At 41.8% G+C, this 26,685-nt stretch overlaps 1 protein-coding gene across 2 annotated transcripts in view; it reads right to left on the bottom strand.

The window, feature by feature from the left end:
• ZNF609 (zinc finger protein 609) overlaps positions 1-26,685 on the bottom strand; it is a 239,442-nt gene that overhangs the window by 197,861 nt on the left and 14,896 nt on the right. For both annotated transcript variants that reach the window (XM_064361417.1, XM_012443057.3), the window contains exon 2: positions 6,793-7,666. In XM_064361417.1, the coding sequence (XP_064217487.1) occupies positions 6,793-7,539 (747 nt within the window). In that variant the 5' untranslated portion in view covers positions 7,540-7,666. The remainder of the gene's footprint in view (positions 1-6,792; positions 7,667-26,685) is intronic.

Raw genomic sequence — 26,685 nt, 5'->3', positions numbered from 1 at the left:
ATCAAACGCCGGTATTAAACTTATATATATTTTAATTGGATAAAAAGCCAAAACCCATCGGTATGCTGCATCCGGGCCCATCTTACATGCAACAATATACAAAGACTCAGAGAGAAGGAGGAAGATTTACCAATCAAACAGAGAGTAAAAATAAACTAATAAACAAAAAGCAGGAGATGCAATTCTCGCCTCTGATAAAGTAGACTTTAAAGCAACAAAGATCAAAAGAGGCGAGGAATGACATTACATAATGGCAAAAGGATCAATGTAACAAGAAGAGCTAACGATTCTATAGATCAACGAGATAGAAAATTAACAAGGATATTCAGAACTTGAACTCAGACCCGGAACAAGTAAACTTAATAAACATTTATAGAACTCTCCACTTCAAATACACAAAACATACATTACCACCTCACACCTATTCCAAAGGTGACTATATAATTGGAAGTAAATCACTCCTCAGTAATCGCATAGCATTTCATAGGTTTAAATTAAATATTGGTTGGCTGTTTGTTTGTTATCTTCTTCCCTTATTCCTTCCTGACTACATCATTAAGTATAATTATCAGTATAAAAGAGCTTTTCAATACCCATTACTAAATTGCATTCTAGCCTGGGCAAGAAAGCAATACTCCCATTCTCTCTCCCTCTTTCTTTTCCTTCTCCCTCCTCCCCATTCTCTCTCTCTCTTTCTCTTCCTTTTTCCTCCTTCCTATTCTCTCTCTCTCTTTCAAAAAAAAAAAAAAATTTAATATTTTTTTTGGAGATGGAGTCTCACTCTGTCACCCAGGTTAGAGTGCAGTAGTGTGATCACAGTTCACTACTACAGCCTTGACCTCCCAGGCTTAAGCGAGGACGCCTGGCTAGAGTTTACGCTCTTAGCCACTAAATTACACTTAAGAGTTTATGTGAAATTCAAGTTTAGAAGGCTGGCGTTTTAAAGGAGATAGCTATCTTGAAAGGAAAATCACAAAGGTTCTCAAACTTTAACATACATAGCAATTATCTAGAGAGACTTCAGGAAGTATAGATTTCTAGGCCCTTACCCCAAAAACTTATTTAGCAGATCTGGGGCAGGGTCCAAGAATCTGCATTTTTGATACTCTGATGATGTGATGTACATGGTTTTATGGGACACACTTTTAGGAACTCTGCTGTAGATGGTAAACTGTAAGCTCCTCAAAAAGCAAAGACCATCTCCATTTTATTCACCAGTGTATACCCAATACCAAGTAGAAAACCTAGTATCTAAAGTGCACTCAATTGGTGTACCGAATGAATGAAAAGTGATAACAATATCCAACAGTACATCATCTCTACAAAATATTTAATAATATCCATGATACATTTGAAGGTCTGCCTATTAGTGATGTGTCCAAGGAAGAAGCACTAGAAAAGGGTTTTTTTCTTACCTGCAATTGCCAAGTAAAGAAAGAAACATTCCTCAATTATTACAATGAAATTTGGCTGAATGAAATATTCCACAACACACACACATATACCATAAGTAGTCAAGCTCAAAGTGGCAGTTTTAAAGTAACCTTTCTTCTTTATAAATAACAGGGTAGGTTCAGTGCCAGCTAATGGTTATTCTGTGCAGACATCATTCATTACCTTACCTTAAACCCTAAACTCAAAGATCCTTTGTTTATTGAGCGTCTACAATGTTAATGTCACTGTGAAAAACAAGTGAAAGCAGTTTTGGGGTGAGAGCAATTTTGGAGTATGTAAGCATTTTCATCTAGTGTTTCAAGGTAGTCTTCAAACTGGAAAAACAGCCAGGTGTGGTGGCACACACTTGTAGTCCCAGCTACTCATGAGCTCAAGACAGAAGTGCATAAACCTAGGAGTTCAAGATCAGCAGAAGCAACATAACGAGACCATGTCTTTAAAAAAAAGCAATTAGGGCTGGGCACAGTGGCTCACACCTGTAATCGCAGCACTCTGGGAGGCTGAGGTGGGTGGATCATGAGGTCAGGAGCTGGAGACCAGCCTGACCAACATGGTGAAACCCCATCTCTACTAAAAATACAAAAATTAGCCAGGTGTGGTGGCGCATGCCTGTAATCCCAGCTACTCTGGATGTTGAGGCAGGAGAATCCCTTGAACCCAGGAGGCAGAGTTGAGATCATACCACTGCACTCCAGCCTGGGCAACAGAGCAAGACTCCATCTCCAAAATATAATAATAATAAATAAATAAGCAAACAGGCTGGGCGCAGTGGCTCATGCCTGTAATCTCAGCACTTTGCGAGGCCAAGGCAGGTGGATCACTTTAAGTCAGGAGTTTGAGACCAGCCTGGCCAACATGGTGAAACCCCATCTCTACTAAAATTACAAAAAAATTTGCCAGGCACGGTGGTGCACACTTGTAATCCCAGCTACTCAGGAGGCTAAGGCAGGAGAATCACTTGAACTCGGGAGGCAGAGGTTGCAGTGAGTGAAGATTGTGCCACTGCACTCCAGCCTGGGTGATAGAGTGAGTCTCTGTTTCAAGAAAAGTAACAGTAATACTAAGCAAATAATAAATAAAGTGGGAAAATGGAGAATTCTTCCTGACAGTTAAACATTTGTTAACAATCTCAGAGTAACAACATGCCATAAGAATTTGGTATCTAGAAATGTGGCTTTGCCAGTGACTACCTGTGAGATGCTGGGCAAGTCACAGGACCTCACTGGTCTTAGTTTCTTCAATAAAATGAGGAAACTGGACATGATAATCTTTCTCTGGGACCGCCTTGAATTACAACACATAAAAGGAAAACAGAGTTTCTGAATGAAAAAATAAATTAAGCTTGTAGTTACAGACCACAACTCTGTCCCACATAAATACCAACTTTTTAATTTTTTCCATGAAGGAAAATGCTTGAGGGCATTTGGTTTCAGGAAGCAAAGCTGAATGCTATGCCATCAATAGCTGAGAAATAACAGCTAGTGGAAGAAGGCGTTAAGAGAGAAGCCTTGGATCAGAAGGAATAAAAGAGACCTGACCTTGGTTGGGCAATGAGGGACTCCAATACAAGAGAGCTGAGCTAGAAAGCACAAATTAGGGCAGGAATACAAAACCAACAAAAAGCAAGATGCTCTTAAGAACACAGGATATGATAGCACACACGATCAGAAGTTGAAAGAGCAAAGAGTACATTTTATGGTTTTCTTTGTATCCTAAACTAATGGGGGAAGTGGTAAATGCATGCGGCATTCTGAAAGCAGCAGAAGCTGACACTCAAACACGGGAAAAGCAAAGTGCAGTGTTCCTACCTTGCAAGACCAAAAGCAGCAGCTAAAGAGATGTGAGGGGAGTTTTTAGTTGCAAACTTCAAGATCCTTTCTTTAACTACTAGAGCCTACTTGGCTATTTTATATGATTTGGGGGAAAAGAAGGAGTCTTACCTTAAACTCCTGGTCACAAGCCCTGACAAAGTTAGCACAGATAGATCGTTGCCATCTGTGGTTTGTAAATTCCTTTTTTCTTGCCTGTCAGAGTGGCGACACAAGCACTAAGCTCAGGACACTCAGACAGGCGCCTGCCCTCCTCCCTACCTCCCTTTCCATCCCTTACTTAACAACCCATCAATCAAACCAAAGGCGAGGGGAACAGGCAAGAGCCAGAAGGCTCTGTCTTGTTTATTCCTCAACATTCCCTCCCCCATCTCTTCAGCTGGCAGGAATTATGAGGCAGAAGTGTTCAATAACAATGCAGAGCAGCAGCAGTTGCTAAGAGCCATCTCTGGTCTCTCCTAGAACTCCGGGAAACAGCACAGTGAGCCCTGTCAGAGAAAGGTATGGTCGAGCAAAACTGAGATCCCATGAATGAAAATCCACATCTTGTCTGACAGAAAATTTCCTCAGCCATAGTCTAAGATATCTTCCTTTACAAGAGAGAAGAACGTGAGAAAGATAATTTCTCTCCCTTTTTTTTTTTTTTTTTTTTTTGAGACAAGGTCTGGCTCTATTGCCCAGGCTAGAATGCAGTGGTGCCATCTCAACTCACTGCAACCTCTACTTCCCAAGCTCAAGCTATCCTCCCACCTCAGCCTCCCCAGTAGCTGAGACTACAGATGCACACTACCCATGCCAGGCTAATTTTCCTAGGCTGGTCTCAAACTCTTGAGCTTAAACAATCCGCTGGCCTTGGCCTCCCAAAGTGCTAGGATTACAGACGTGAGTCACCAGGACAGGCCAGTAATTTCAATATTCAAATCCTCCCCTAGCTAGTGGTCAACATCGCTACTCTGCACAACAGACCTCAGTCAAGAAACTTCCCAAATTTTATGAGTTCTTCCTCTTCATGACAACTCCCAGGTTAGAGGATGCGTTCCTAGATTATATCAAAACATATATTTTGCTGTTTTGGTTCTGTTGATTGTCCCTACATAGAAACATCTCAAACCACAGGCAAGCCAATTTCTCAGAGTGAAAATTTTAAAGACATTTTCAAAGATTTTGCTTATAAATTATAGAACTAATCAACAAATACTCACTAAGCACCTATTATGTCCAAAACCGAGAGATTCTTGTTTTTCAAAAGCTGTTCCATTCACTGCACGGTTCCTAACTTTCTTTCCTTTAGCCTGCCTCTCCTGCTCCTCACAGTCCAGAAATGTTCTCTCCCTGCACAGCATGTTTTAATCTAGCAACTTCCAAACATTTATTTATTTATTTCAATAGCCAAAGGTAATATGAAAAGGTACCCCCAGAACCAGACTGTTCAAAAGGGTTGAGGGAATAGGGGAAGGAATTGAGAAAGCAGGTTCTTGCTTATGTTAAAATGAAACCGTATAGCAAATTGTCTCCTTCTAAAAGTACTTGCCAGCAATTTTATCTATTTCTCAAAAACTGAAGCACAGTCTCTTTCCCTTTTCTTTTTCATTCTACTGTCCCATTCTCACAGTCTCCCTGGGAGGCAAAGTTTATATAGCAAAGCAACATTATTAAGGGACAAAACTCCCTGACACCAAGATGTATTCTTAGCTGAAGAGACTGCATCTTTCAGCCCAATTATAATCTGAAGGGTAGCTACTCAACCAGTCCCTGCACCTGTATGTGAGAAAATGGGATCCATTTGCTTCTCTGTTGGAGACAATCATGGACATTTACACTTAAATCCAATATAAAGCTAAGCAATATTAATTCTTTCATCCACAAATTACCAGTGGGCTTAGAAGGTTGCAACATGAGATCAGTACTCTAAAATTTAGACACGAGAATGAAGGTCATCCTCAGAAGTAGTTTTCAGCACAGGAAGAATAATTATTATGAATATGGATATATGGCAAGAGTTTCTTGAAGCCAGATGTAGGGAACAGTTTAATGGGCCTGGAACAGAAGCAACAACTGCTAGTACTCCTAAGCCTCTTTAAAACAGTATTATCCATCTGTACCCAAGAGAAAATAGCAAATCACAGCCAGCATAGGATGAGCCAAGCCAGTAACCAGCTGGAACTTGACTCTGCTGAAGTGGACTCTAGCATCTGCCACCTAAACACAGGCAGCCTCTCTGGCAGCTGCCACTGGTAAAAGGGAATGAGACATTGTATTATTAGTGGAAGAAACTCACAGCCCTATTACTGGAGAAGCCCAGATGTTGCTAAGAGCTACAGATGTGCCAGAGGCAAAGACCAAAATACCAACAGCAAGGAAAGCATGAGCTACCACTGGAATCCAGGCACTAAGAGGGCACTACCACCCAAACATACACATCCAGCCTTTATTTATTAACACTTACATATGGAAATAGGTATTCCCTGCTGCAGCTGATGTAATTACAGAGAAATCAATTTATACTGCATCTGCTGGGATCAGCTGAAAGCACAGGGTGAGCAGAGTACAGAGCAGAAAATCAAGAGCCAATGAACAGCTCATCATAAGGCCACTGCTTTGCAGGAAATTATAGGCTGAAGTTTAAAGCAGCCTGAGCTGACCCTAGCCTCACACCTATTCTCCTCCAGCCCTGCAAGTTCCATTTCCTGAAGCACGAACTAAGATCATCTTCCCAGAGGAGGGACTCAGTTCTAAGCCCTCCTGGGGCTGCAGGCACCTGTCCTTCCAAGTCAAGCAGAAGGCAAGGTATCATTACACTGTTGGCAGCTATTAAACCATCAGGAGACTTTGATTCCTAATAGTTGTAGGAGTTACCTGGCACAAAGCTACACCTTTAGTGGCCAAAGAATCTCTTTCTAGGCCAAACTTTCATAGCCACAACAATAACTCATAAGGTCTAAGTACCTCACAGTAAAATGAGTACCTCCTGCCCCAAAAATGTGCCCCTTTGCTCTTTGGTAGCCAGCAATGTAACACTTGGTAGACATGCCATGAAGTTTAACCCTCTGTATTACCAGAGACCGAGCAGCACCATTTATCCCATCGAGAACCATACTCAATCTATATTATGACCAAAGGCATACTGTTTATCAACTATTATGAGTCTGATGATGAAAACCCCATCAAGCTGGGAACCAAATAAAGGTTTGATGCCAATCTCTACCAACAAGTGTCTAAGTTGGGCAAGGACAAGGTGGGAAGGTCCCAACTAGGACTACAGAAAATTCATTCTACAAAGTAGCTGCCCCCAATAACAGATATCCTGTTCCAAAATGCCAGGCCTGCTATAAATGAGTCTGCAGGGAATCCTCTAATTTGGAACAAAACCACATTATCATTACCAGCTTCTCTGACCTTGTAATTGGTCATTACCCACAAACTAATGAGCCTCCCACAGAATACACATAGTATTCAGCAGTTAGTCCAGGACAGTTCTGACTGGCAGTCAGATCTGGCCACCTCTTACCTTTTCAGACTTGACTTTCTTTAGCGGGCGACACTCATTCTCCCCTTCCTCTGGCTCCGGTTTAGTTCCCAAAGGATTGAGCGCTGCCCCAGGCTCAATAGCTATACTCCCAAGTGGCTCCACAGCTCCTGTATCCACCCCTGCACTTCCATCATACTGACCACCCCGTCCTCCCAAGGGAACTGGTTGGAGGACCCCAGGATCCTTTTCTGAACAAGTCCCCACTCCATCGCTTCTCTCCTTCTTGCTCTTAGATGAGCTGTTCTCCTTCTCCTTTTTGGAACCGGCTACACTGCGGGATGCCTTAGCCACCTTCTCTGAGCCCTTGGGAGCAATAGCAGCAACCAGGCCTCCAGCATTGGCACCATCTCCTGAGCGCCCCTGCACCTCTTTCTTGCTAGCTGCCCCCTCACTTGGAGTGAACAGGGAAGTCCCTGGAGTGGGTTTGCTAGTGTCTTTGCCACTCTTATTCCTTTTGGATTTTGATTTGCCTTCCTTCCCTTGAGGGCCTGGCACTGGGGTCACAAACTTGATGTTGTCTGGTAGTGTGGCCACAGCATTGGGAGCCGGTATTCCCACCTCCTTTGAGCCTGACATTTCCAGTTTCTGCTGGTCCTTTTCCAGATCGGCGTCCAGGTCAATGATGAGATTCCCTACTCCAATGTCCCATTCATCCCCACTGTCGTATGTCTCAACCGGGTTTGCATCCACTCCTTTCCCTCCGGAGGATCCACTGCTCAAGGACATCTTAGAGTCAACGTCCCACCTCAAGATTCAAGGCTCTTCCTTGCCCCCAGCTTTCCTATTTTCAGCTTCAGCTATGTTCTCAGACCTGCCACATTGGTCAGTACATGCCCAGTGGACAACATCATTGCTGGAAAAAGAAAATTTAAAAAGCTGTTAAAAGAAACAATACAGGCAAGAGACAGTCTGAAATAAACTCCCGCACAAAAACAGACCCTTCCTATGGGACTATCATATCACAACAGACACAACAGGTTCAATTGTATTTCTAACCAAGTTACATTGGACCTAAGGAAAAAATCAATTCCCACTCCATCTCCCTAGGGGAAAGTACAATATTTCCAACTGCCCAAAGATTCTCTGGTAAGTCTTAACTAGGAGTCCTTGAGAGTGGATTTCCCGTTCCTAAGAGACCTATTTCTACTACCACTGTCAGCTGGCAATCCTCCCTCAATCGATACAGGCCCTGGCACATCACAGTCAAGCTCTAGCACAGCTTTACTCATACCCGCTTTTCTCCTTGCTTTTTGTTACAACATCAAAGACTCAGAACATGATCTAGCAAAAGCTTTAAAAACCCTCTAACTGAGTCTGTCTCTACTAAAAATAGAATAGATTCCTCCTTCTATTGGGGAAGGAAAGTCTTATTATGCTAAGAATAAAAGGGAAAAACAAGCAGAACTGGGGAAAAAGCAACTTCAGGACAGGGGGCTAAGACTTCAACTAGACGAGACAATCTCAGAGGGGACTCAACCAATCAGCTTAAGTTCAGAGAAGTTAAATCAGCTATATCAAACTCTAGGTTTCAAATTACATCTCAATAGCAGAATTCAAAGTGGCCTTTCCCACTTTCCACTAAAATACTTATGAAGACACACAAAAGAAGAAAAATGTTTATGAAAAACTGGAGACTACTAAAAATCTTAACACCAGGATGTGGGATAACTCTTCCCTTTCTCATATAATACTGATGGCACTGTACTGACAAACACCAGGCCGCACACCACAGGAAACAAGAGACTGGCTACAAAAGGGGGTGGTGGTGATAGGGTATTAAAAAGGCAATATATGGCCTTGCACAGTGGCTCACGCCTGTAATCCCAGCACTTTGGGAGGCAGAGGCGGGCAGATCACCTGAGGTCAGGAGTTCAAGATCAGCCTGGCCAACATGGCGAAAGCCTGTCTCTACTAAAAATACAAAAATTAGACAGACATGGTGTCAGGCACCTGTAATCCCAGCTACTAGGGAGGCTGAGGCGGAAGAATCACTTGAACCCGGGAGGCGGAGGTTGCAGTGAGCCGAGATAACACCACTGCACTCCAGCCTGGGTGACAGAGACTCCGTCTCCACAAAACAAAACAAAACAAAACAAAAAAAGAGGCAATCTCTCCACTATCTCCTGACTAACAAGACTTGAGGAGTGTACCATCTAGAAAACCTGGCAGTCAACATATACCATCCAGTATTATTTTTATGATAAAGCCAGAGTTCCGTTCTTGCTTATTCCTCTGTCCACCATCTTTCTGTACCCATTAAAAAAAAATCTTTTTTTTTTTTTAGTCAAAGTCTCGTTCTGTTACCCAGGCTGGAGTGCAATGGTGTGATCTTGGCTCACTGCAACCTCTGCCACCCGGGTTCAAGCAATTCTGCCACCTCAGCTTCCCAAGAAGCTGGGATTACAGACGCGCGCCACCATGACGGGCTAACTTTTCTATTTTTAGTAGAGATGGGGTTTCACCATGTTGGTCAGGCTGGTCTCAACCTCCTGACCTCAAGTGATCTGCCTGCCTCACCCTCCCAAAGTGCTGAGATTACAAGCGTGAGACACCACATCAGGCCAAAAAGTAATTTTTATAAGATAATTGAGTAGAAATAACAAGCCAGTGGTGTCAAGAGTGAATTCTGCAAAGTGGATCTCTAACTTTGTAGGGATCTGTAAATGCTACAGATGGATAGAGACAGGACAAATTGGACTTTTTTACGTACTCCCTCAGAGCAATGTCAAAGAATAAGGGTGTAGGGGCAAGAAAAGATGTCACAGTAGGAGAGCAAAGGAGAGGAGCCAGGTAAATGCCTGCTAGCAACTGGAATTTAAGAAGGAGAGGTGTGCACATTTATCTGTCGTTAAGCTGTAGATGTGGAAAGAAAATATATCCATTACCCAAATGGAGACCTTAGTGTTAACAGCAACCAACCACTATTTATTAGCAAATGTCAAGTCTACATAGATCTTATTTCATATGATATGAGCAAAAAGTGGAGGTGAGGGGATATAACGTAGAAACCATGAAAAAATCTACCCACAAGGTAAAGGAAACATAATATCTTAAAAAATGATACCTCTAGGCCAGTCATGGTGGCTCACGCCTGTAATCCTAGCACTTTCGGATGCCAAGGCGGGAGAATCACTTGAGCCCAGGAGTTCAAGACCAGTTCAGGCAACATGGCAAAACCCCATCTCTATAAAAAATACAATTAGCTGGGTGAGATGGTAATGCCTGTAGTCCCAGCTACTCAGGGACCTGAGAGGTGGGAGAATGGCTTGAGCCCGGAGTCGAGACTGCAGTGACCTGAGATTGTGCCATTTCACTCAAGCCTGGGTGACAGAGTGAGACCCTGTCTCAAAAAAAGAAAAAAGATACTCTGAAAATGATCTAGAATTCTGAAGAAATTAGTAAGGTGTTCGGAATTCTCAACATTACACAAGAAGACTTGGCTTCCATGAAATAGCATAGTACATATCTGTTCATTCACTAAAAAATCTTTTATTTGTTGCCTACTATGTGCCAGACACTAAACTAGGTACTGAAAATACAACAGCAAATAAAAGACAGTGAATAAGGCAATGGAACATGGTACTGAAAATAATCTTTCTATTATGAGGGGTGGAAGGCATCTCTAGGAAAGGAGATGCCAACTGAATTTCCATGATACGGAATTATTAAAGCACAGTTCTTCCCCAAATCATAATCTTTTAGTTTTGCAATCTTTGCAACTGTGGCAAACAACCCCACATTAAAACAACCCCACCTTGCTTTATCCTTAGAAAAACAACAGAACTCTAGAAAATAGAATGATAATGGAAGAGAGACTCTGGAGGAGTAAGGAAAGCATATAAAACAGAAAAATGTTAGTGCTTCTGAGAGCTTCTGACAGTTCTCAGTGTACTGTACTGGCTGCCCTGCTGTAGGATGCACGATAAACAAAGTATGCCAGTAAGGAAGAGAGCATTAAAAAGATAACAGAGGCCAGGCGCAGTGGCTGATGCCTGTAATCCCAGCACTTTGGGAGGCTGAGGCAGGCGGATCACTTGAGGTCAGGAGTTCCAGACCAGCCTGGCAAACATGGTTAAAACCTCATCTCTACTAATAATACAAAAATTAGCTGGGTGTGGTGGCTCATCCCTGTAATCCCAGCTACTCAGGAGACTGAGGCATGAGAATCATTTGAACCTGGGAGGCAGAAGCTACAGTGAGCCAAGATGGCGCCACTGCACTCCAGCCTGGGAAACAGAATGAAACTGTGTCTCAAAAAAAAAAAAAGATAACAGGTTAAAATGAAAACGTATAACTTAGTTGAAAGGAGAAAAAGATATAACATTTAAAAAAAAGGTGCAAGGAAACAAAAAATGCAGTATCAATTAAAATTCATTAAGAATGACCAGGCACAGTGGCTCAGGCCTATAATCCCAGTACTTTAGGAAATCCAAGTGGGCGGATCACTTGAGGTCAGGAGTTTCAGATCAGCCTAGCCAACATTGCAAAACCCCTTCTCTACTAAAAATACAAAAATTAGCCAGGTACGGTGGTGCATCCTATGATTTCAGCTACTTGGGAGGCTGAGGAAGGAGAATCGCTTGAACCTGGGACACAAGAGGTTTCACTGAGCCATGATCCTTTCACTGCACTCCAGACTTGGCGACAGAGCAAGACACCATCTCAAAAAACCAACCAACAAACAAAAAAACTACCTGAAATACTAAAATCAGTTCAATGTAGCATAAATTTATATAATTCCTATAAATACAAATACCAACTGCATCTTGTAATATGAATAGTAAAACTCAATGCAGATATTAAAAATTATCCCTGAATAACATGTGAGACAAAACCATTCCTTTAATAATGTACCTCAAAAAGTTATAAAAATGTACCTCAAAAAGCCTTACCCACAATAAGGAAAGATGAACTGTAAGTTACAAAGCTGACATTTTTTTCAAATTCCTCTTATTCCAATTCCATATGCCATGGCAAACTGTTTTGTTTTTTGTTTTTTTTTTTTCTAGTAAGCAAATAATATTGCCATCACATTTTTCAAAAATTGTACTTTTTCTGAAATGGTAGCTGGAGGCGAAAAGAACATCTGATGATATGTGCTCATTTCCAGATTCCACATCTTAAGCATGATATTAATAAACTGAAAGGATGTACTACAGAGCACAGTATGATACAAGACTGGGAAGCCATTTCATAATGGCTTTCGTAAGAGGAAAGGCCTTAGAAACTGGGATTCTTTATTCTGAAAAGGAGAACACTGAAGGAAGACAGGCTGTTAGCTTCAAATATATGATGGTGCCAGGCACGGTGGCTCACGCCTGTAATCACAGCACTTTGGGAAATGAGATGGGTGGATCAACTGAGGTCAGGAGTTTAAAACCAGCCTGGCCAACATGGTAAAACCCCATCTCTACTAAAAATACAAAGAATTAGCCAGGTGTTGTGGCAGGTGCCTGTAATCCCAGCTACTTGGGAGGCTGAGGCAGGAGAATGGCTTGAACCTGGGAGGCAGTGAGCTGAGATCGCGCCATTACACTCCAGCCTGGGTGACAGAGCCAAGACTCTGTCTCAAAAAGAAAATGAATGAATGAATGAATGAATGATGTCCGCAGTGTGGAAGAGAGAAAGTAACTTTGTGACTCTGAGGGTAGAAATAGAATCAGTGAGTAGGAGTTACAGAAAGACAGATGTTTAACTCAGGAAAAAATTTAATATCCTGAGATTTCCAACAATGACCCACAATGTTTAATATCTATTTTACTCAAAGTATTTAAGCAGAAAAAGCATAATCCCCTGTCAAGCAAATACATAAAGGATTCCCCTATGTGTGGTAGGGTTAGTCTAGACATGCCTCTAAGGCCTTTTTCAAATCTATAATTCTATTAATATACCTATCAAAAAGTGCTTTCCCTACTAGAAAACTACCCAAAATGTCTGAATGACCAGGATGCAAAGAAAACATATCCCAAGGACTCATCTTTAGTGGTCCTGATGTTCTTTTAGAATGTCCCTGTATTCCTATTTTTGAGAGTGAAGAGTTTTCATTAGTGCTACGTTTCAACCAGGTGACTTTTCAGAAATCTAGATTTCCAAACCCAGGAAGCTTCACAGTAACTTTGGTAGTACATTTCCAAAGATACACTGTAAAACTGCCAAGGATTCTTCAATCAGCCTGGCTGCAGCAGCCAAACCACTTCCCATCTGCTCCCTACAGCAACCCTGGCTTTATACAGCTAATAATCAACTCTTTGACAGGTCATTGCAGAGATGTTTAACCCCAGGAGGTAGGGTAACCAATATGATAGCGGGAAATGAAAAGCACTGACCTCTTGCTTTCATGGCAGACAAAGTGCAGAATCAGGAGAACCAATATCTTACAGAGACCACAAGACATTTAACAACTTACACAAGCTTCTGTCATTATTTTCCTCTCTTTTCTTTGCTTCTGCCTAATTGTACTCCACTTCCTTCTTTAGGACTGCAACTCACCAGCCTCTGAAATCACTTGTCCACCATGAGTTGTCGGTACTATCTGTTTTGTTCCTACACTTGATCATTAAGAAACTCCTCTCTGCATGGATATGTTTAAGGAACCAAGATAGGTCATGACAGCCACTTTCTGTACCCTGTATTTACCCAAAGCATTCCTGCTTAAAAAACACATCATAAGAACATCCATCTCTCTGACTCCCAGCCCACAGGCTTATACATTTGTAAATCACACATTTCAGGTCATTAATTGCTCTTTTAAGGACATACGTCATAGACCATACCACTCTGCTACCTCAGGAATGAACAAGGCCTCTACTTCAAAAAGGGTAAGGAGAAAAGAGTTTTCACGTGACATTTCTGTTCCAGCTCAGAGGGCAAAAATAGCAGCTGGACCCTACTCATGTCCAAACATAACAAGAAACACTACATTTCTCTTTCACCCCAAAGAGATCTCTGTATCCATCCAAGAAGGCTTCAAAGACCCAATTCCTTTAACTGGTAACTACCCACAGATAATCCAGTCTAAGCAGTAAATTGTCTAATACTGTTCTACTGTAAATTTATTTGTCCTCCCTTTTTCTTATGGATTTTGGATCAATCCTCTTATAGGCTTTGGCCTGAGCATGTGACAGTTGTGTATGAATTATAATCTGCTTGGGACCACACAGGTCACACACAAAATATGGATAATAAGGCTGTCTAGCTAGGTACTCCCCTCCAAAAGCTGCATGCCAAAGAAAAAAAATGCTATACTCAATTCAAGGAGGGTAGCATGGTATAGTAAACAGAACATTGAACTTTGAGTCAGGAGATACGATTTCTGGACTCAAATTTCCATTTACACTAGACAAGCTGCTTCATTACGTATTTTCTCTATTTTCTCATTATAAGATGGAGGAAGAGTCTATCACGTTCTAAGCATATCATGAGGACATGAATTTGAAAAATGTAAGACAAGCCAAAGCTGGGTACAGCAACTCACAAATGTAATCACAGCACTTTGGGAGGCCAAGGTGAGGGGATCACTTGAGCCCAGGAGTTGAGACCACTTGAGACCAGCCTGGGCAACATAGCAAGATCGCATCTCTATTTATTTAAAAAGAAAAAGAAAAGGAAGACAACTCAAAAATATATGACCCAGCTACTCATAAGTTTCTAGTGTCTGAACTCAGGGAGAAATGTTTCATGGTTCTACCTTTTACAAGGCATATAAAGCATTAAGAAAAATAAAGGAAGATGTTAAAAAAATTTTTTTTTAACAAATTACAGGTTGTACCAATATCCATTTGAGTTCTATGAAAGGAAATGGCAATCTTTTTCTTCTTCCATGAATTCAGTGATCAGGGTTTTCCTTTTAGGCTACACCTACCTTCACATGCTGCTTTTCTTGTTTTGTTTTGTTTTGAGACAGAGTCTCACTCTGTTGCCCAGGCTGGAATACGGTGGCGCAATCTCGGCTCACTGCAATCTCTGCCTCACATTCAAGCGGTTCTCCCGCGTCAGCCTCCCAAGTAGCTGGGATTACAGGTGCGTGCCACCACGCCTGGCTAATTCCAAAGTGCTGAGATTACAGGCATGAGTCACCACACCTGGCAAGACTCATGGTTTTAACATCTGGACTACCTCTTTTGCCAACTGTTCTAACCCACAAGGTTGTTGATCCCACTGACAGGATAGGCCTTCAAATCTAAACTGTGTGAAGTTTACAGGATTTTGTGTCTTAGGGAAGTTGTCAACAAACCAGTGTGATATTACAAAGTTGCTGAGAAGGGAACCATATTATACCATCTTCCCTGAATTCTAGATGCTGCCCTGAAATCAATTCATACTTAGCCAGCTTCAGTATGGTTAGTACAACATGTAAACCATCCTCTGTGACTCTCAGCTTACCCAACTATAAAAACAGGCATCTCTCTCTCCACCTGCCACACTTCACTGGAGTTTGATAATCAAATAAATTTCCACCTAGGGCTCTAACGAGAAACAATCACTTTCCCTTTGGGCCTCTCCCTTAATTTATTACATTAATTACTGTAACAAGGAACTATGTCATCTCAAGTACGATAGCTCTCAGCCTATATCTCCAATGAAGATTAGATAAAGAACAGACTAACAGTACCAATTTGAGAAGACAGAGCCAATTCAATAGGGTTTATCTGACCATGTGTCACCTAAGGACAGGAGAGCAAAACAGAGCATCTTTTAGTCCCTGAGTCTTTATATGCTTCGACTCATCAATAGTTTTATAGTCCTTACAGGCTGCTATTCTCCAACAAAGATTACAAGACTTGAACTGTTTCATTTCACATAAGCAACTGACTCTTTGACCAGGACGTAGCAATTCAACTGGGCTCAGGTTTAGATCCTTGGTGTTTGTCAGTACTGCTCTATGCCAGCATACATTCCACAATAGGCTAAATGGTATACTGAGTATGTAAATAATTCAGTCCTGACCCTTACAGAAAATCATTTGGTGAAAGTAAGCCACACAGAAAACCCTTACCAAAGCCTGTGTATAGGTAGACCAAAAAGCAGAGGCAGATTATCTAAGGTAAACAATTTTTAAAAACTATCAGCCAGGTGTAGTGGCTCATGCCTTTGTAATTCCACTACTTTGGGAGACTGAGGTGAGAGGATCACTTGAGCCCAGGAGTTTGAGACTAGCCTGGTCAACATAATGGGACCCTGTCTCTACAAAAATAAAAATAAAAAAATTAGCCAGATGTGGTGGCACATGCCTGTAGTCTCAGCTACTTGGTAGGCTGAGACGGGATTATCAGTTGAGCCCAGGAGGTCAAGGTTGGAGTGAGCTGTGATCATGCCACTGCACTCCAGCCTGGGTGACACAGCGAGATGCCATCTCAAAATAAACAAGTAAATAAAAATTTAAAAATAAGCTCTGCCATGCCTCTTCCCATCATAATTGGATGGCTATGTACCCCTTTAGAAGTTCTTATTCCCAGAGCTAAATTTTTTGCGCTAAGGAGAAAGTGACATCAGATTGTTAGGAAAAAAGTGGCTGGCTGCAGTCGCTCAAACCTGTAATCCCAATATTTTGGGAGGCCGAGGCAGGTGAATCACCTAAGGTCAAAAGTTTGAGACCAGCCTGGCCAACATGGCAAAACCCCATCTCTACTAAAAATACAAAAATTAGCTGGGTGCAGTGGCAATCCCAGCTACTTGGGAGGCTGAGGCAGGAGAATCACCTGAACCCGGGAGGCAGAGGTTGCAGTGAGTTGAGATCACGCCTCCAGCCTGGACGACAGAGCGAGACTCCATTTAAAAAAAAAAAAAAAAAGTGAATAGTAGAGATGGCTAACATTCAAAACATCTAAAAAACTAGGCTTGCACACAGAACTGTTGTGTCAAATTTTCCTCCTTTTTTGTTTTGAGACAGGGTCTCACTCTGCCGCCTAGGCTGGAATACAGTGGTGGAAACAACCACAAGCTCACTGCAGTCTCAAACTCCTGGGTTCAAGATTTCTCAGAGTGGTCTCAAACTCCTGGGTTCGATAGATCCTCTCACCTTGGCCTCCCAAAGTGCTAGGATTACATCGCGTCTGGTTCCTCATCTCTAAACATGGTCAAATTCATAGTTTCAGGGAAAGGAAAAACACTTAGCATTTTTCTGAACATACAAGGAATTGCCTTCATTTTTTATATTTTAGACCTTATCTCCCTTCCCAAATCTATTCTACAAAAAGCACTAGAGTAAATCTGAGGGGACAAAGAAAACTTCTTTTATCAAAAGATGATATCAATAATGCTAGAGTAGTCATAAAAAAGAGTGGAATCCACATAAATATCCTTAGATATCTAACACTACTTCTCCAGCCTTGTAGAAATAGGGATATAACAAACAAACAAAAAATGAAGTAATGATATTAAATCCTGGGGGAAATAAATTGCACCAAAAATATAATAGTATATCAAATGGCTCAATAATAAACATTATTTACTCAGCACAATAAATAATGAATACTGACCTAACCAAAAATTGTGACATAATGATATTGGGATGATTCAATAGGAAGAGAAGGGCAGTAAGAGAACACACGATTATTTAGAAAAATGGGAGTAAAGGCCAGGCACGGTGACTCACACCTGTAATCCCAGCACTTTGGGAGGTCAAGGGGAATAGACTACTTGAGGTCAAGAGTTTGAGACCAGCTTGGCCAATAGCAGAACCTGCCTCTACTAAAAATATAAAAAATTAGCGGCTCATGGTGGCACATGCCCATAGTCCCAGCTACTCAGGAGGCTGAAGCATGAGAATCTCTTGAACCTAGGAGGTAGAGGCTGCACTGAGCCAAGATCACGCCACTGAACTCTGGCCTGGGTGACAGAGTGAGATTGTCTCAAAAAAGATGTCATACTATTTGATCTTTAATACAAAGTTCATAGGAAAACAAAAATAATTTATCTATTACTTGGAAAGATAAATTTTTTTTTTTGAGACGGAGTCTTACTCTGTCACCCAGGCTGGATGGAGTGCAGCGGCAGCGGCACTATCTCGGCTCACTGCAACCTCCACCTCCCTGGTTCAAACAATTCTCCTGCCTCAGCCTCCTGAGCAGCTGGGATTACAGGCACCTGCCACTATGCACAGCTAATTTTTGTATTTTAGCAGAGATGGGATTTCAACACATTGTCCAGGATGGTCTGGAACTCCTGACCTAGTAATCCACCCACCTCAGCCTCCCAAAGTGCTGGGATTACAGGAATGAGCCTCTGTGCCCGGCTCTCCCTCATTTTAAGTGCAATTCTTATCCGCATTGAAGCTCATTTACTTTTCATCTCAGTCAAGATATTCCTGAAGCACAATCTCAACAATCTGGGGACCTAACTACCTGGAAGAGTTTAATGCCATAGGAAAATCTGAATATTTCACTTATATAAAACATGTATTAAAATGTCAAATAAGATGAATGTCACTACTTAAACTCTTCCACATAGAACTTATCATCAAGATGGTCTTTAAAGGCACTGTCACAAGGACAAAAAAAAAAGAAGAAACTGAAACAGCACCCTCTAATTAAACTTGTTAATATATTAATGAGGAAGCAGCACAGTGCAATGGAGAAAAAAACCACAAAACCAAGTAACAGGCAGGAAAACTCAATTCTACTATTTACTCTCCCTAGATGTGTAACAACCTTGGGAAGTCACTACACCTATTCGAGCCTCAGTTATTTCATCTGTAAGAAGCTGAAATAGCCAGGTGTGATGATGTATGCTTATAGTCCTAGCTACTCTGGAGGCTGAGGCAAGAGGATCATTTTTGAGCCCAGGAGTTCCAGGCCAGCTCAGATAATTAATGCACCTTATAAGTATAGTGTAATGCTATCAGTAGACACTGAAACAGTGCTGGACATGGTGGCTCACACCTGTAATCTCAGCACTTTGGGAGGCCAAGGTGGGAGAATCTTTTGAGCTCAGGAGTTTGAGACCAGCCTGGGCAACATAACAAGACCGTGTCTCTACTAAAATAAGAAATGTAGCCAGACATAGTGGTGTGCATCTGTAGTCCCAGCTACTCAGAAGGCTGAGATGGGATGATGACTGGAACCCAGGAGGTCAATGCAGCAGTGAGCCATGATTGTGCCACTGCACTCCAGCCTAGGCAAGATGTTAACATTTAATTTAACACAAAGGGTAAGAACCTGCCTCAAAAAAGAAAAACAAAACTGAAGCAGCACCCTGTAATCAAACACGTTAATATTCCTCCAGCAATATGAATATTTACTGTAAGCAAAAGACTATAAATAGCCTCTTATTAGTTGAAGTCAGATTTGTGCATATCTTCCCAAAAAGCTTTCAGTTTTCAGAGCATTTGGAGGTTTCAAAACTGAAGAAAAGGGGGCTGGGCGCCGTGGCTCATGCCTGTAATCCCAGCACTTTGGGAGGCCAAGGTGGGCAGATCACGAGGTCAGGAGATCAAGACCATCCTGGCTAATACCGTAAAACCCAGTCTCTACTAAAAATACAAAAATTAGCCAGGCATGGTGGCACGCACCTGTAGTCTCAGCTACTCGAGAGGCTGAGGCAGGAGAATCACTTGAACCCAGGAGGTGGTGGTTGCCCTGAGCTAAGATTGGGCACACCAGCCTGGGTGACAGAGCGAGACTCCATCTCAAAAGAAGAAAGAAATGAAGAAAAGGGACTGGAGACCTATGGAAGTATTTACCATCAGAAAATCAGGTTGCTAATTCACAACAAAACAATTTTCTGCCACTCCATGACTAAAGTTTTCAAATAGTCTTTGGCTTAACTTACCAAAAGTCTTTTCAAACTAAACAATGTCCACTGGTAACAACTGTGTTCACATAAAAGTATTAATGATTTGTCATATGTGACTTTTTCTTATGTAAACTAACCCACTGCCTTGACGCCAATAAAAATGCATGGCACCAAGTCATCTCAATCTTTAATCCACATTTACCAACTTTCTAATATGGTATAGATTTTAGTCCCTTCACTCTGAACCTTTCTTATGGACAGAATCACATCTGAAATCTACCCCAGTTCATTATATAGTGACCATGCCACTTACAACTTAAGGTGATATACTTTCACTAAGCATTCCAAAGGTTATCTCTGAATTCTTCCTAAATTCTTGGGTAGATAAATTTGAGCTCATCAAGTTTATTAATTTAATCAAGAAAAGCCTAGGCAGTTAGAAAAAAAAATGTAGGAAATAATAAAGAAACGTTTAACATTTCTGGGATAATTCCTGGGACGTCTATATACTTTTCTGTACTTTCTAAAGGATTTATTCATGTTCTAATCAGAAAAACGTTTTTAAAAAGTTAAGCATCAGTCGGGTGCAGTGGCTCACGCCTGTAATACCAGCACTTTGGGAGGCAGAGGCAGGCGGATCACGAGGTCAAGAGATTGAGACCATCCTGGCCAACATGGTAAATGCTGTCTCTACTAAAAATATAAAAATTAGCTAGGCATGGTGGTGCATGCCTGTAATCCCAGCTACTCAGGAGGCTGAGGCAGGAGAATCGCTTGAACCCAGGAGGCAGAGGTTTCAGTGAGCCAAAATCACACCACTGCATTTCACCCTTGCAACAGAGTGAGACTCCATCTCAAAAAAAAAAAAAAAAAAAAGGTTAAGCATCTATCATCATTTGTACTAGAAACTATAATCTGGTTGGAAAGAAAGTGGAAATTCTCTAGTGTTTTCATCCTTAAATGGATCTTTCACACCAGGATCAAGTAGTCTTACCAATTCTCTAGCTGCCCTTTTCATTATAACATATCTTTTTTAAAAACAAAAACAAGGCCAGGTGCAGTGGCTCACGCCTGTAATCCCAATACTTTAAGAGGTCAAGGAGGGTGGATCATGAGGTCAGGAGTTCGAGATCAGCCTGACCAACATGGTGAAACCCCGTCTCTACTAAAAATACAAAAATTAGCCAGGCATGGTGGCATGCGCCTGTAATCCCAGCTACTAGAAGCTAAGGCAGGAGAATCGTTTAAACCTGGGCGGCGGAAGTTGCATTGAGCTGAGATCACACCACTGCATTCCAGTCTGGGCAACAGAGTGAGACTCTGTCTCAAACGAAAAAAAAAAAACACATACAAATAAAATCTCTTAGCATCACTTGTGCACAGCGGCTTACTGAATTCGTCTTTAATTCCTAATTTCTAGGTTGCTCCTAATCACTCTGTGGGCTTCTCTGGCCTGGACTGAAAACATTTCTAATATTTTAGAGATACCTTCTTTTTTTTTTTTGAGACAGAGTCCCATTCTGCTGCCCAGGCTGGAGAGAAATGGCATGATCTCGGCTCACTGCAACCTCCAACTTCTGGGTTCAGCGATTCTCCTGGCTCAGCCTCCCAAGTAGCTGGGACTTATAGGCACCTGCCACCATGCCCGGCTAATTTTTGTATTTTTAGTAGCAACAAGGTTTCATCATGTTGGCCATCTTGGTCTTGATCTCTTGACCTCATAATCCACCTACCTCGGCCTCCCAAAGTGCTGGGATTATAGGCGTGAGCCACCACGCCCAGCCAAGATACCTTCTTCTTAGAAAGATGTCTTTCTTCTCTTCACAGCCTCTAGGCCTAGGCAAATAACCATCTGTTTTGTATGGTCTCTGGAGCTCTTGCACTCTTTTAACGTGTACTTCAAATACGATTTTTAAGACTTTAAAACTTTCCAGTAGGTTTCTTTTAAAAATCTTTCTTTCCACTCACCCTTATACATATCACAGCTCAATTTCCTAAAACTGAATCCTCATATGATAGATTTTGTTCTCCTTTCTGAAGAAAGCTAAACTTAATCATGGCAATATTACTAGGAAATAATGCCTCATCTACAGAAACCTGAAGCAATTCTTATTTGTTCCTCCAGGTAAAATTCAGGTTGTTTCTCTGCTTTATAGGTTCTAAAACTGCCAGTTGTGGGGAGTAGCTTATCTTAGCCAAAACCACGTTTGCTCTCAATGAAGCATTTAACCAACCTATGTAAAAATAAACCTTGTATACTATCTCACCTAATTTTGCAGCTTCTCCAACTCCTTTATCATTTCAAGTTCAGTCACATTATTCTGATTAAGGCTGACATTTTTATTTAAGCAAGAATTTAAACTTTTCAAGGTTCCATGCTACTTCCCTTGTTACAGGAAAAAAATTAACATTTTTGTTATTCCTTTTAATAAATATAATCACTTGCTGCTTCTATCATTTCTACGAATGATAATTCCTATCATTCCTCTAAAGCCCAGCAGCACTACACCTTAATGGTTAGCCTCCTTCCATCAAGTATATGAGATGAGAATTAAATTATTGGTAACACTTTTTTTTTTTTTTTTTGGAGACAGAGTCTTGCTCTGTTTCCCAGGCTGAAGTAAAGTGGCATGGTATCAGCTCACTGCAACCCCTGCCTCCCAGGTTCAAGCGATTCTTCTGCCTCAGTCCCCCTGAGGAGTAGGTGTTACAGGGGCCCACCACCATGCCAGGCTAATTTTTCCTATTTTTAGTAGAGATAGGGTTTTGCCATGTTGGCCAGGCTGGTTTCAAACTTCTGACTTCAGGGTGATCCAATCACCTCAGCCTCCCAAAGTGCTGGGATTACAAGTGTGAGCCACCGTACACAGCCGGTAACACTTTTGTTTTTAATTTTATTTTTTACTTTTTAAAATTTGAGACGGAGTCTCAGTCTGTTGCCCAGGCTGGAGTACAGTGGTGCAATCTCGGCTCACTACAACCTCAGACTCCCAGGTTCAATTCATTCTCCTGCCTCAGCCTCCTTAGTAGCTGGGATTACAGGTGCATACCACCACGCCCAGCTAATGTTTCTATTTTTAGTAGACACGGGGTTTCACTATGTTGGCCAGGCTGGTCTCAAACTCCTCATCTCAAGTGATCTGCCCACCTTGGCCTCCCAAAGTGCTGAGATTACAGGTGTGAGCCACCACACCCAGCCCCGGTAACACTTTTAAAGAAATCAAATGCTTAAGATCACACATTCAGGTACAATATATAGATTTGTTATTGGCAGATAATGTCATTTTACCATTATGTCACCTACTCAAATATGACCTTGTTAAAACTGAATTTCTTTCATAAGGAAAGTCTCCATAAGAAAAATAATATTGCCAGATACTTCCTTGCACTTCCCACTCTGTCAGATAGTGTTATAAATCTCATCTGAAATCCACATTGCCTAGATTTCTAGCTCTGCAACTGGAAGGGCCTACTAACACAAACCACAGAAACATTATTAAGTAAACAGTAGCAAACAAGCTATGTTCAAGTTCTTTTTTTTTTTACTTTTTTTTTATTTTTTAAAGATGGGGTTTCACCATGATGGCCAGGCTGGTCTTGAACTTCTGACCTCAGGTGATCCACCCACCTCGGCCTCCCAAAGTGCTAGGATTACAGGCGTGAGCCACCGCGCCAGGCCCAAGTTCTCTTACTAATAAAAGCAATACAGTTTGGTCAGTTAAACTAATATCCTTTCAACCACTAAAGAAAACAACAACATACACTTGAATTAACAGCTGCTGGCTTTAAAATTCACAGTATCAGTGATCCGTTATGGTACTACTTGAATGTAGGTAGTGAGAATACATGACTTCACATCTGATATACAGCAAACCCTCCCAGAGAAAGGTTACATAAAATCTGTCTAGACCACCCAATATTAGAACTCTACCTGCTTAAAAGTAACAGATTTTGCCGGGCGTGGTGGCTCAAGCCTGTAATCCCAGCACTTTGGGAGGCCGAGGCGGGTGGATCACGAGGTCAAGAGATCGAGACCATCCTGGTCAACATGGTGAAACCCCATCTCTACTAATACAAAAAAAAATTAGCTGGGCATGATGGCGCATGCCTGTAATCCCAGCTACTCAGGAGACTGAGGCAGGAGAATTGCCTGAACCCAGGAGGCGGAGGTCGCGGTGAGCCGAGGTTGCGCCATTGCACTCCAGCCTGGGTAACAAGAGCAAAACTCCGTCTCAAAAAAAAAAAAAAAAAAAGTAACAGATTTTTCCTTAGTATGGATCTGAGTTCACTACAAAATTCATTTATTCTGGCTATGAGGTGGCTCACACTTGTAATCTCAGCACCATGGGTGGTCGGGGAGGTGGGGATCACTTGAGGTCAGGAGTTTGAGTCCTGCCTGGTAAACATGGTGAAACCTTGTCTCTACTAAAAACTAAAAATACAAAAGTTAGCTGGGTGTGGTGGCAGGTACCTGTAATCCCAGTTACTTGAGAGACTGAGGCAGGAGACTCACTTGAACCCAGGAGTCAGAGGTTACAGTGAGCCAAGTCATACCAACGCACTCCAGCCTGGACAACAGAACAAGACTCCGTCTCAAAAAATATATATAAAAAAGAAGTTCATTTATTCTGCCAGGTGCAGTGCCATGTGCCTATAGTCCCAGCTACTTGGGAGGCTGAGGTAGGAAGACAGTTCAAGCCTATGAGGCCTATTTGAGGCCATAGCACACTTATGATCGCACCTGTGAATAGCCTCTCTCCTCAAGCCTGGGCAACACAGCAAGACCCCACCTCTTTAAACACACACACACACACACACACACACACACACACACCCCCTTTTATTCTAAAATTATATATGAAAAAGACCATATATTTAAAAAAATGGCAAACAGGTCTTCTTGGATAATGCCACTACACAGCTGGTGGTATAAATAACCAAAAACAGAGTGAACAGGTCCCAATATATCCTCAGCTACCTCAAATGGCATACAGTGTAACAGGCTGAAAGCTTGATGTTCACAAGCTGCACCCAATATAACATGTGAACAGAAATAAGACATTCAGCCGGGCACAGTGGCTCACGTCTGTAATCCCAGCACTTTGGGAGGCTGAGGTGGGTGGATCAACTGAGGTCAGGAGTTCCAAGACCAGTCTGGCCAACATAGTAAAACCCCGTTTCTTTTTTTTTTTTTTTAATTAATTTAATATCAATTTTCCTGGCAACTTTCATTTAATAAAACCCCATTTCTACTAAAAAAAAAAGCAAATATTAGCTGGGCATGGTGGCATACGCCTATAATCCCAACTACTTGGGAAGCTGAGGGGGATGAATTGCTTGAACCTGGGAGGTAGAGGTTGCAGTGAGCTGAGACTGTGCCACTGCACTCCAGCGGACAACAGAGAGAGACTCTGCCTAAAAAAAAAAAAAAAAAAAAATTGAAAAGAAGACATTCCATTCCATCTCTTGCATATTAGGTATAAATTTTAGCTTCTAGCCAATTACCTAAACAGATATCTGGCCTAAGGGACTGTTTCCTATCAGCTTCATGAAAGGAGAAAAGGGAAGAAGTAACAAGAAAAATAAGGAAGTAGAAGGGTTAGAAAAGGGCAAGCAAGGAAATAAATAAATTTACAATCCGCAATTCAAACAAGAGAGCATCTAGACATAAGACAACTTCATCTTTAGGCTGCTGAGTTAGGTACTGAACTTCCAAAACACAGCTAATGTGTTGAGAGAAAGTATAAGCACCAAAAACCTGAAAATTCGTATTTTAAGCCAGGAGCATAGTACACACTCTTTGGAAGTTTTTTTTTTAAAGAGCTACCTGAAATAAAGTTGCTGAGACCTAAGAAGAAAGAATGTTACAACACTGGGCTTCTCCCTTTGAGGAAGGAAAAAGTCAGAAACCTAACTCACCCATTACTCTGAGCAACCAAGGCTCAGTCAGCAGAAGGGTGACTTAGGGACCAGCACCCCTCAGGGAACTGGTTATAAGACCTCCAGTTCCATTCCTGGTGTCTTCCAGACATGACTGACAGCAGATTTCACACCAATTAACTTATAATGATGCCAGCCAGAGGAGCAGCCAGAGAAAAGAAAATAAGGAGTAGCTATTTCTCCTCACTGTCAGCTGGACTATGGAACAATTGTAGACATTGCCCCTTTCTCTCTGCTGGGCAGATGAGAATTCACTAATCTCAGGGAAGTGCCTAACAACCCAGTAACAACATTTCTCAAAGATCTCTACTTTGACCATCTTATTTAGGGTTGTAACCCCTCCCATCTCTCCTACCAAACCCTCTTCCATTCCCAATTCTCCTTATCCTGATGTACTTTTCCCCATATCATTTATTACTTTCCTAATTTTATTTTATTTATTTGAGACGGAGTTTCTCTCTTGTTGCCCAGGCTGGAGTGCAATGGTGCGATATTGGCTCACCACAACCCCCGCATCCCAGGTTCAAGTGATTCTCCTGCCTTAGCCTCCTGAGTAAGTAGGATTACAGGCATGTGCCACCACGCCAGGCTAATTTTCTTTTTTTCTTTTAGTAGAGAGGGGGTTTCTCCATGTTGGTGGGCTGGTCTCAAACTCTTGACCTCAGGTGATCTGCCCGCCTCAGCCTCCCAAAGTGCTGGGATTACAGGCATGAGCTACCACGCCTGGCCTACCTTCCTAATAGTATACATTATTATGTTTATTTCTATCTCTTTCTATTCAAAGATAAAATCCATGAGGTTGGGTTTTTGTTTTGTTTTGTCTATTTTGTTCATTGATAGATCTTAAACAACTAAAACAGGGCCTCGCATATAGTGGGCATCCAATAAATATTTATGGAATGAAGTAAGTGAGTAAAAAACTAAAAAGACCTCCCAGAGGTCAACCACACCCAGATGGCCCAACAATGCCTGTATTTCTCCAACAGAACCAATTTGGTTCCTGTGACTAATTTATTTCGCCTTCACCTGCCATGTACCACCACCTGACCCCTCCTCCAAATTTACTATCAGCTCAGATGTACAGTCCAGTCATAAGTGGTAAAGGCAACAAATGCTTGTCCTTGAATCTGAACAGTTTCTCAAGGCTTTCACAGTCTGCCTTGCTCCTAGTTTATTCAATATGGGATAAAATGTGTTGAA

The sequence above is a fragment of the Aotus nancymaae genome, unplaced genomic scaffold (assembly GCF_030222135.1).
Source record: "Aotus nancymaae isolate 86718 unplaced genomic scaffold, 86718_ANA_hifiasm-v0.15.2.pri h1tg000041l, whole genome shotgun sequence".
Taxonomy (NCBI): Eukaryota; Metazoa; Chordata; class Mammalia; order Primates; family Aotidae; genus Aotus; species Aotus nancymaae.
Note: the sequence above shows the minus strand (reverse complement) of the source record. Positions and strands in the feature narration are given on the sequence as shown.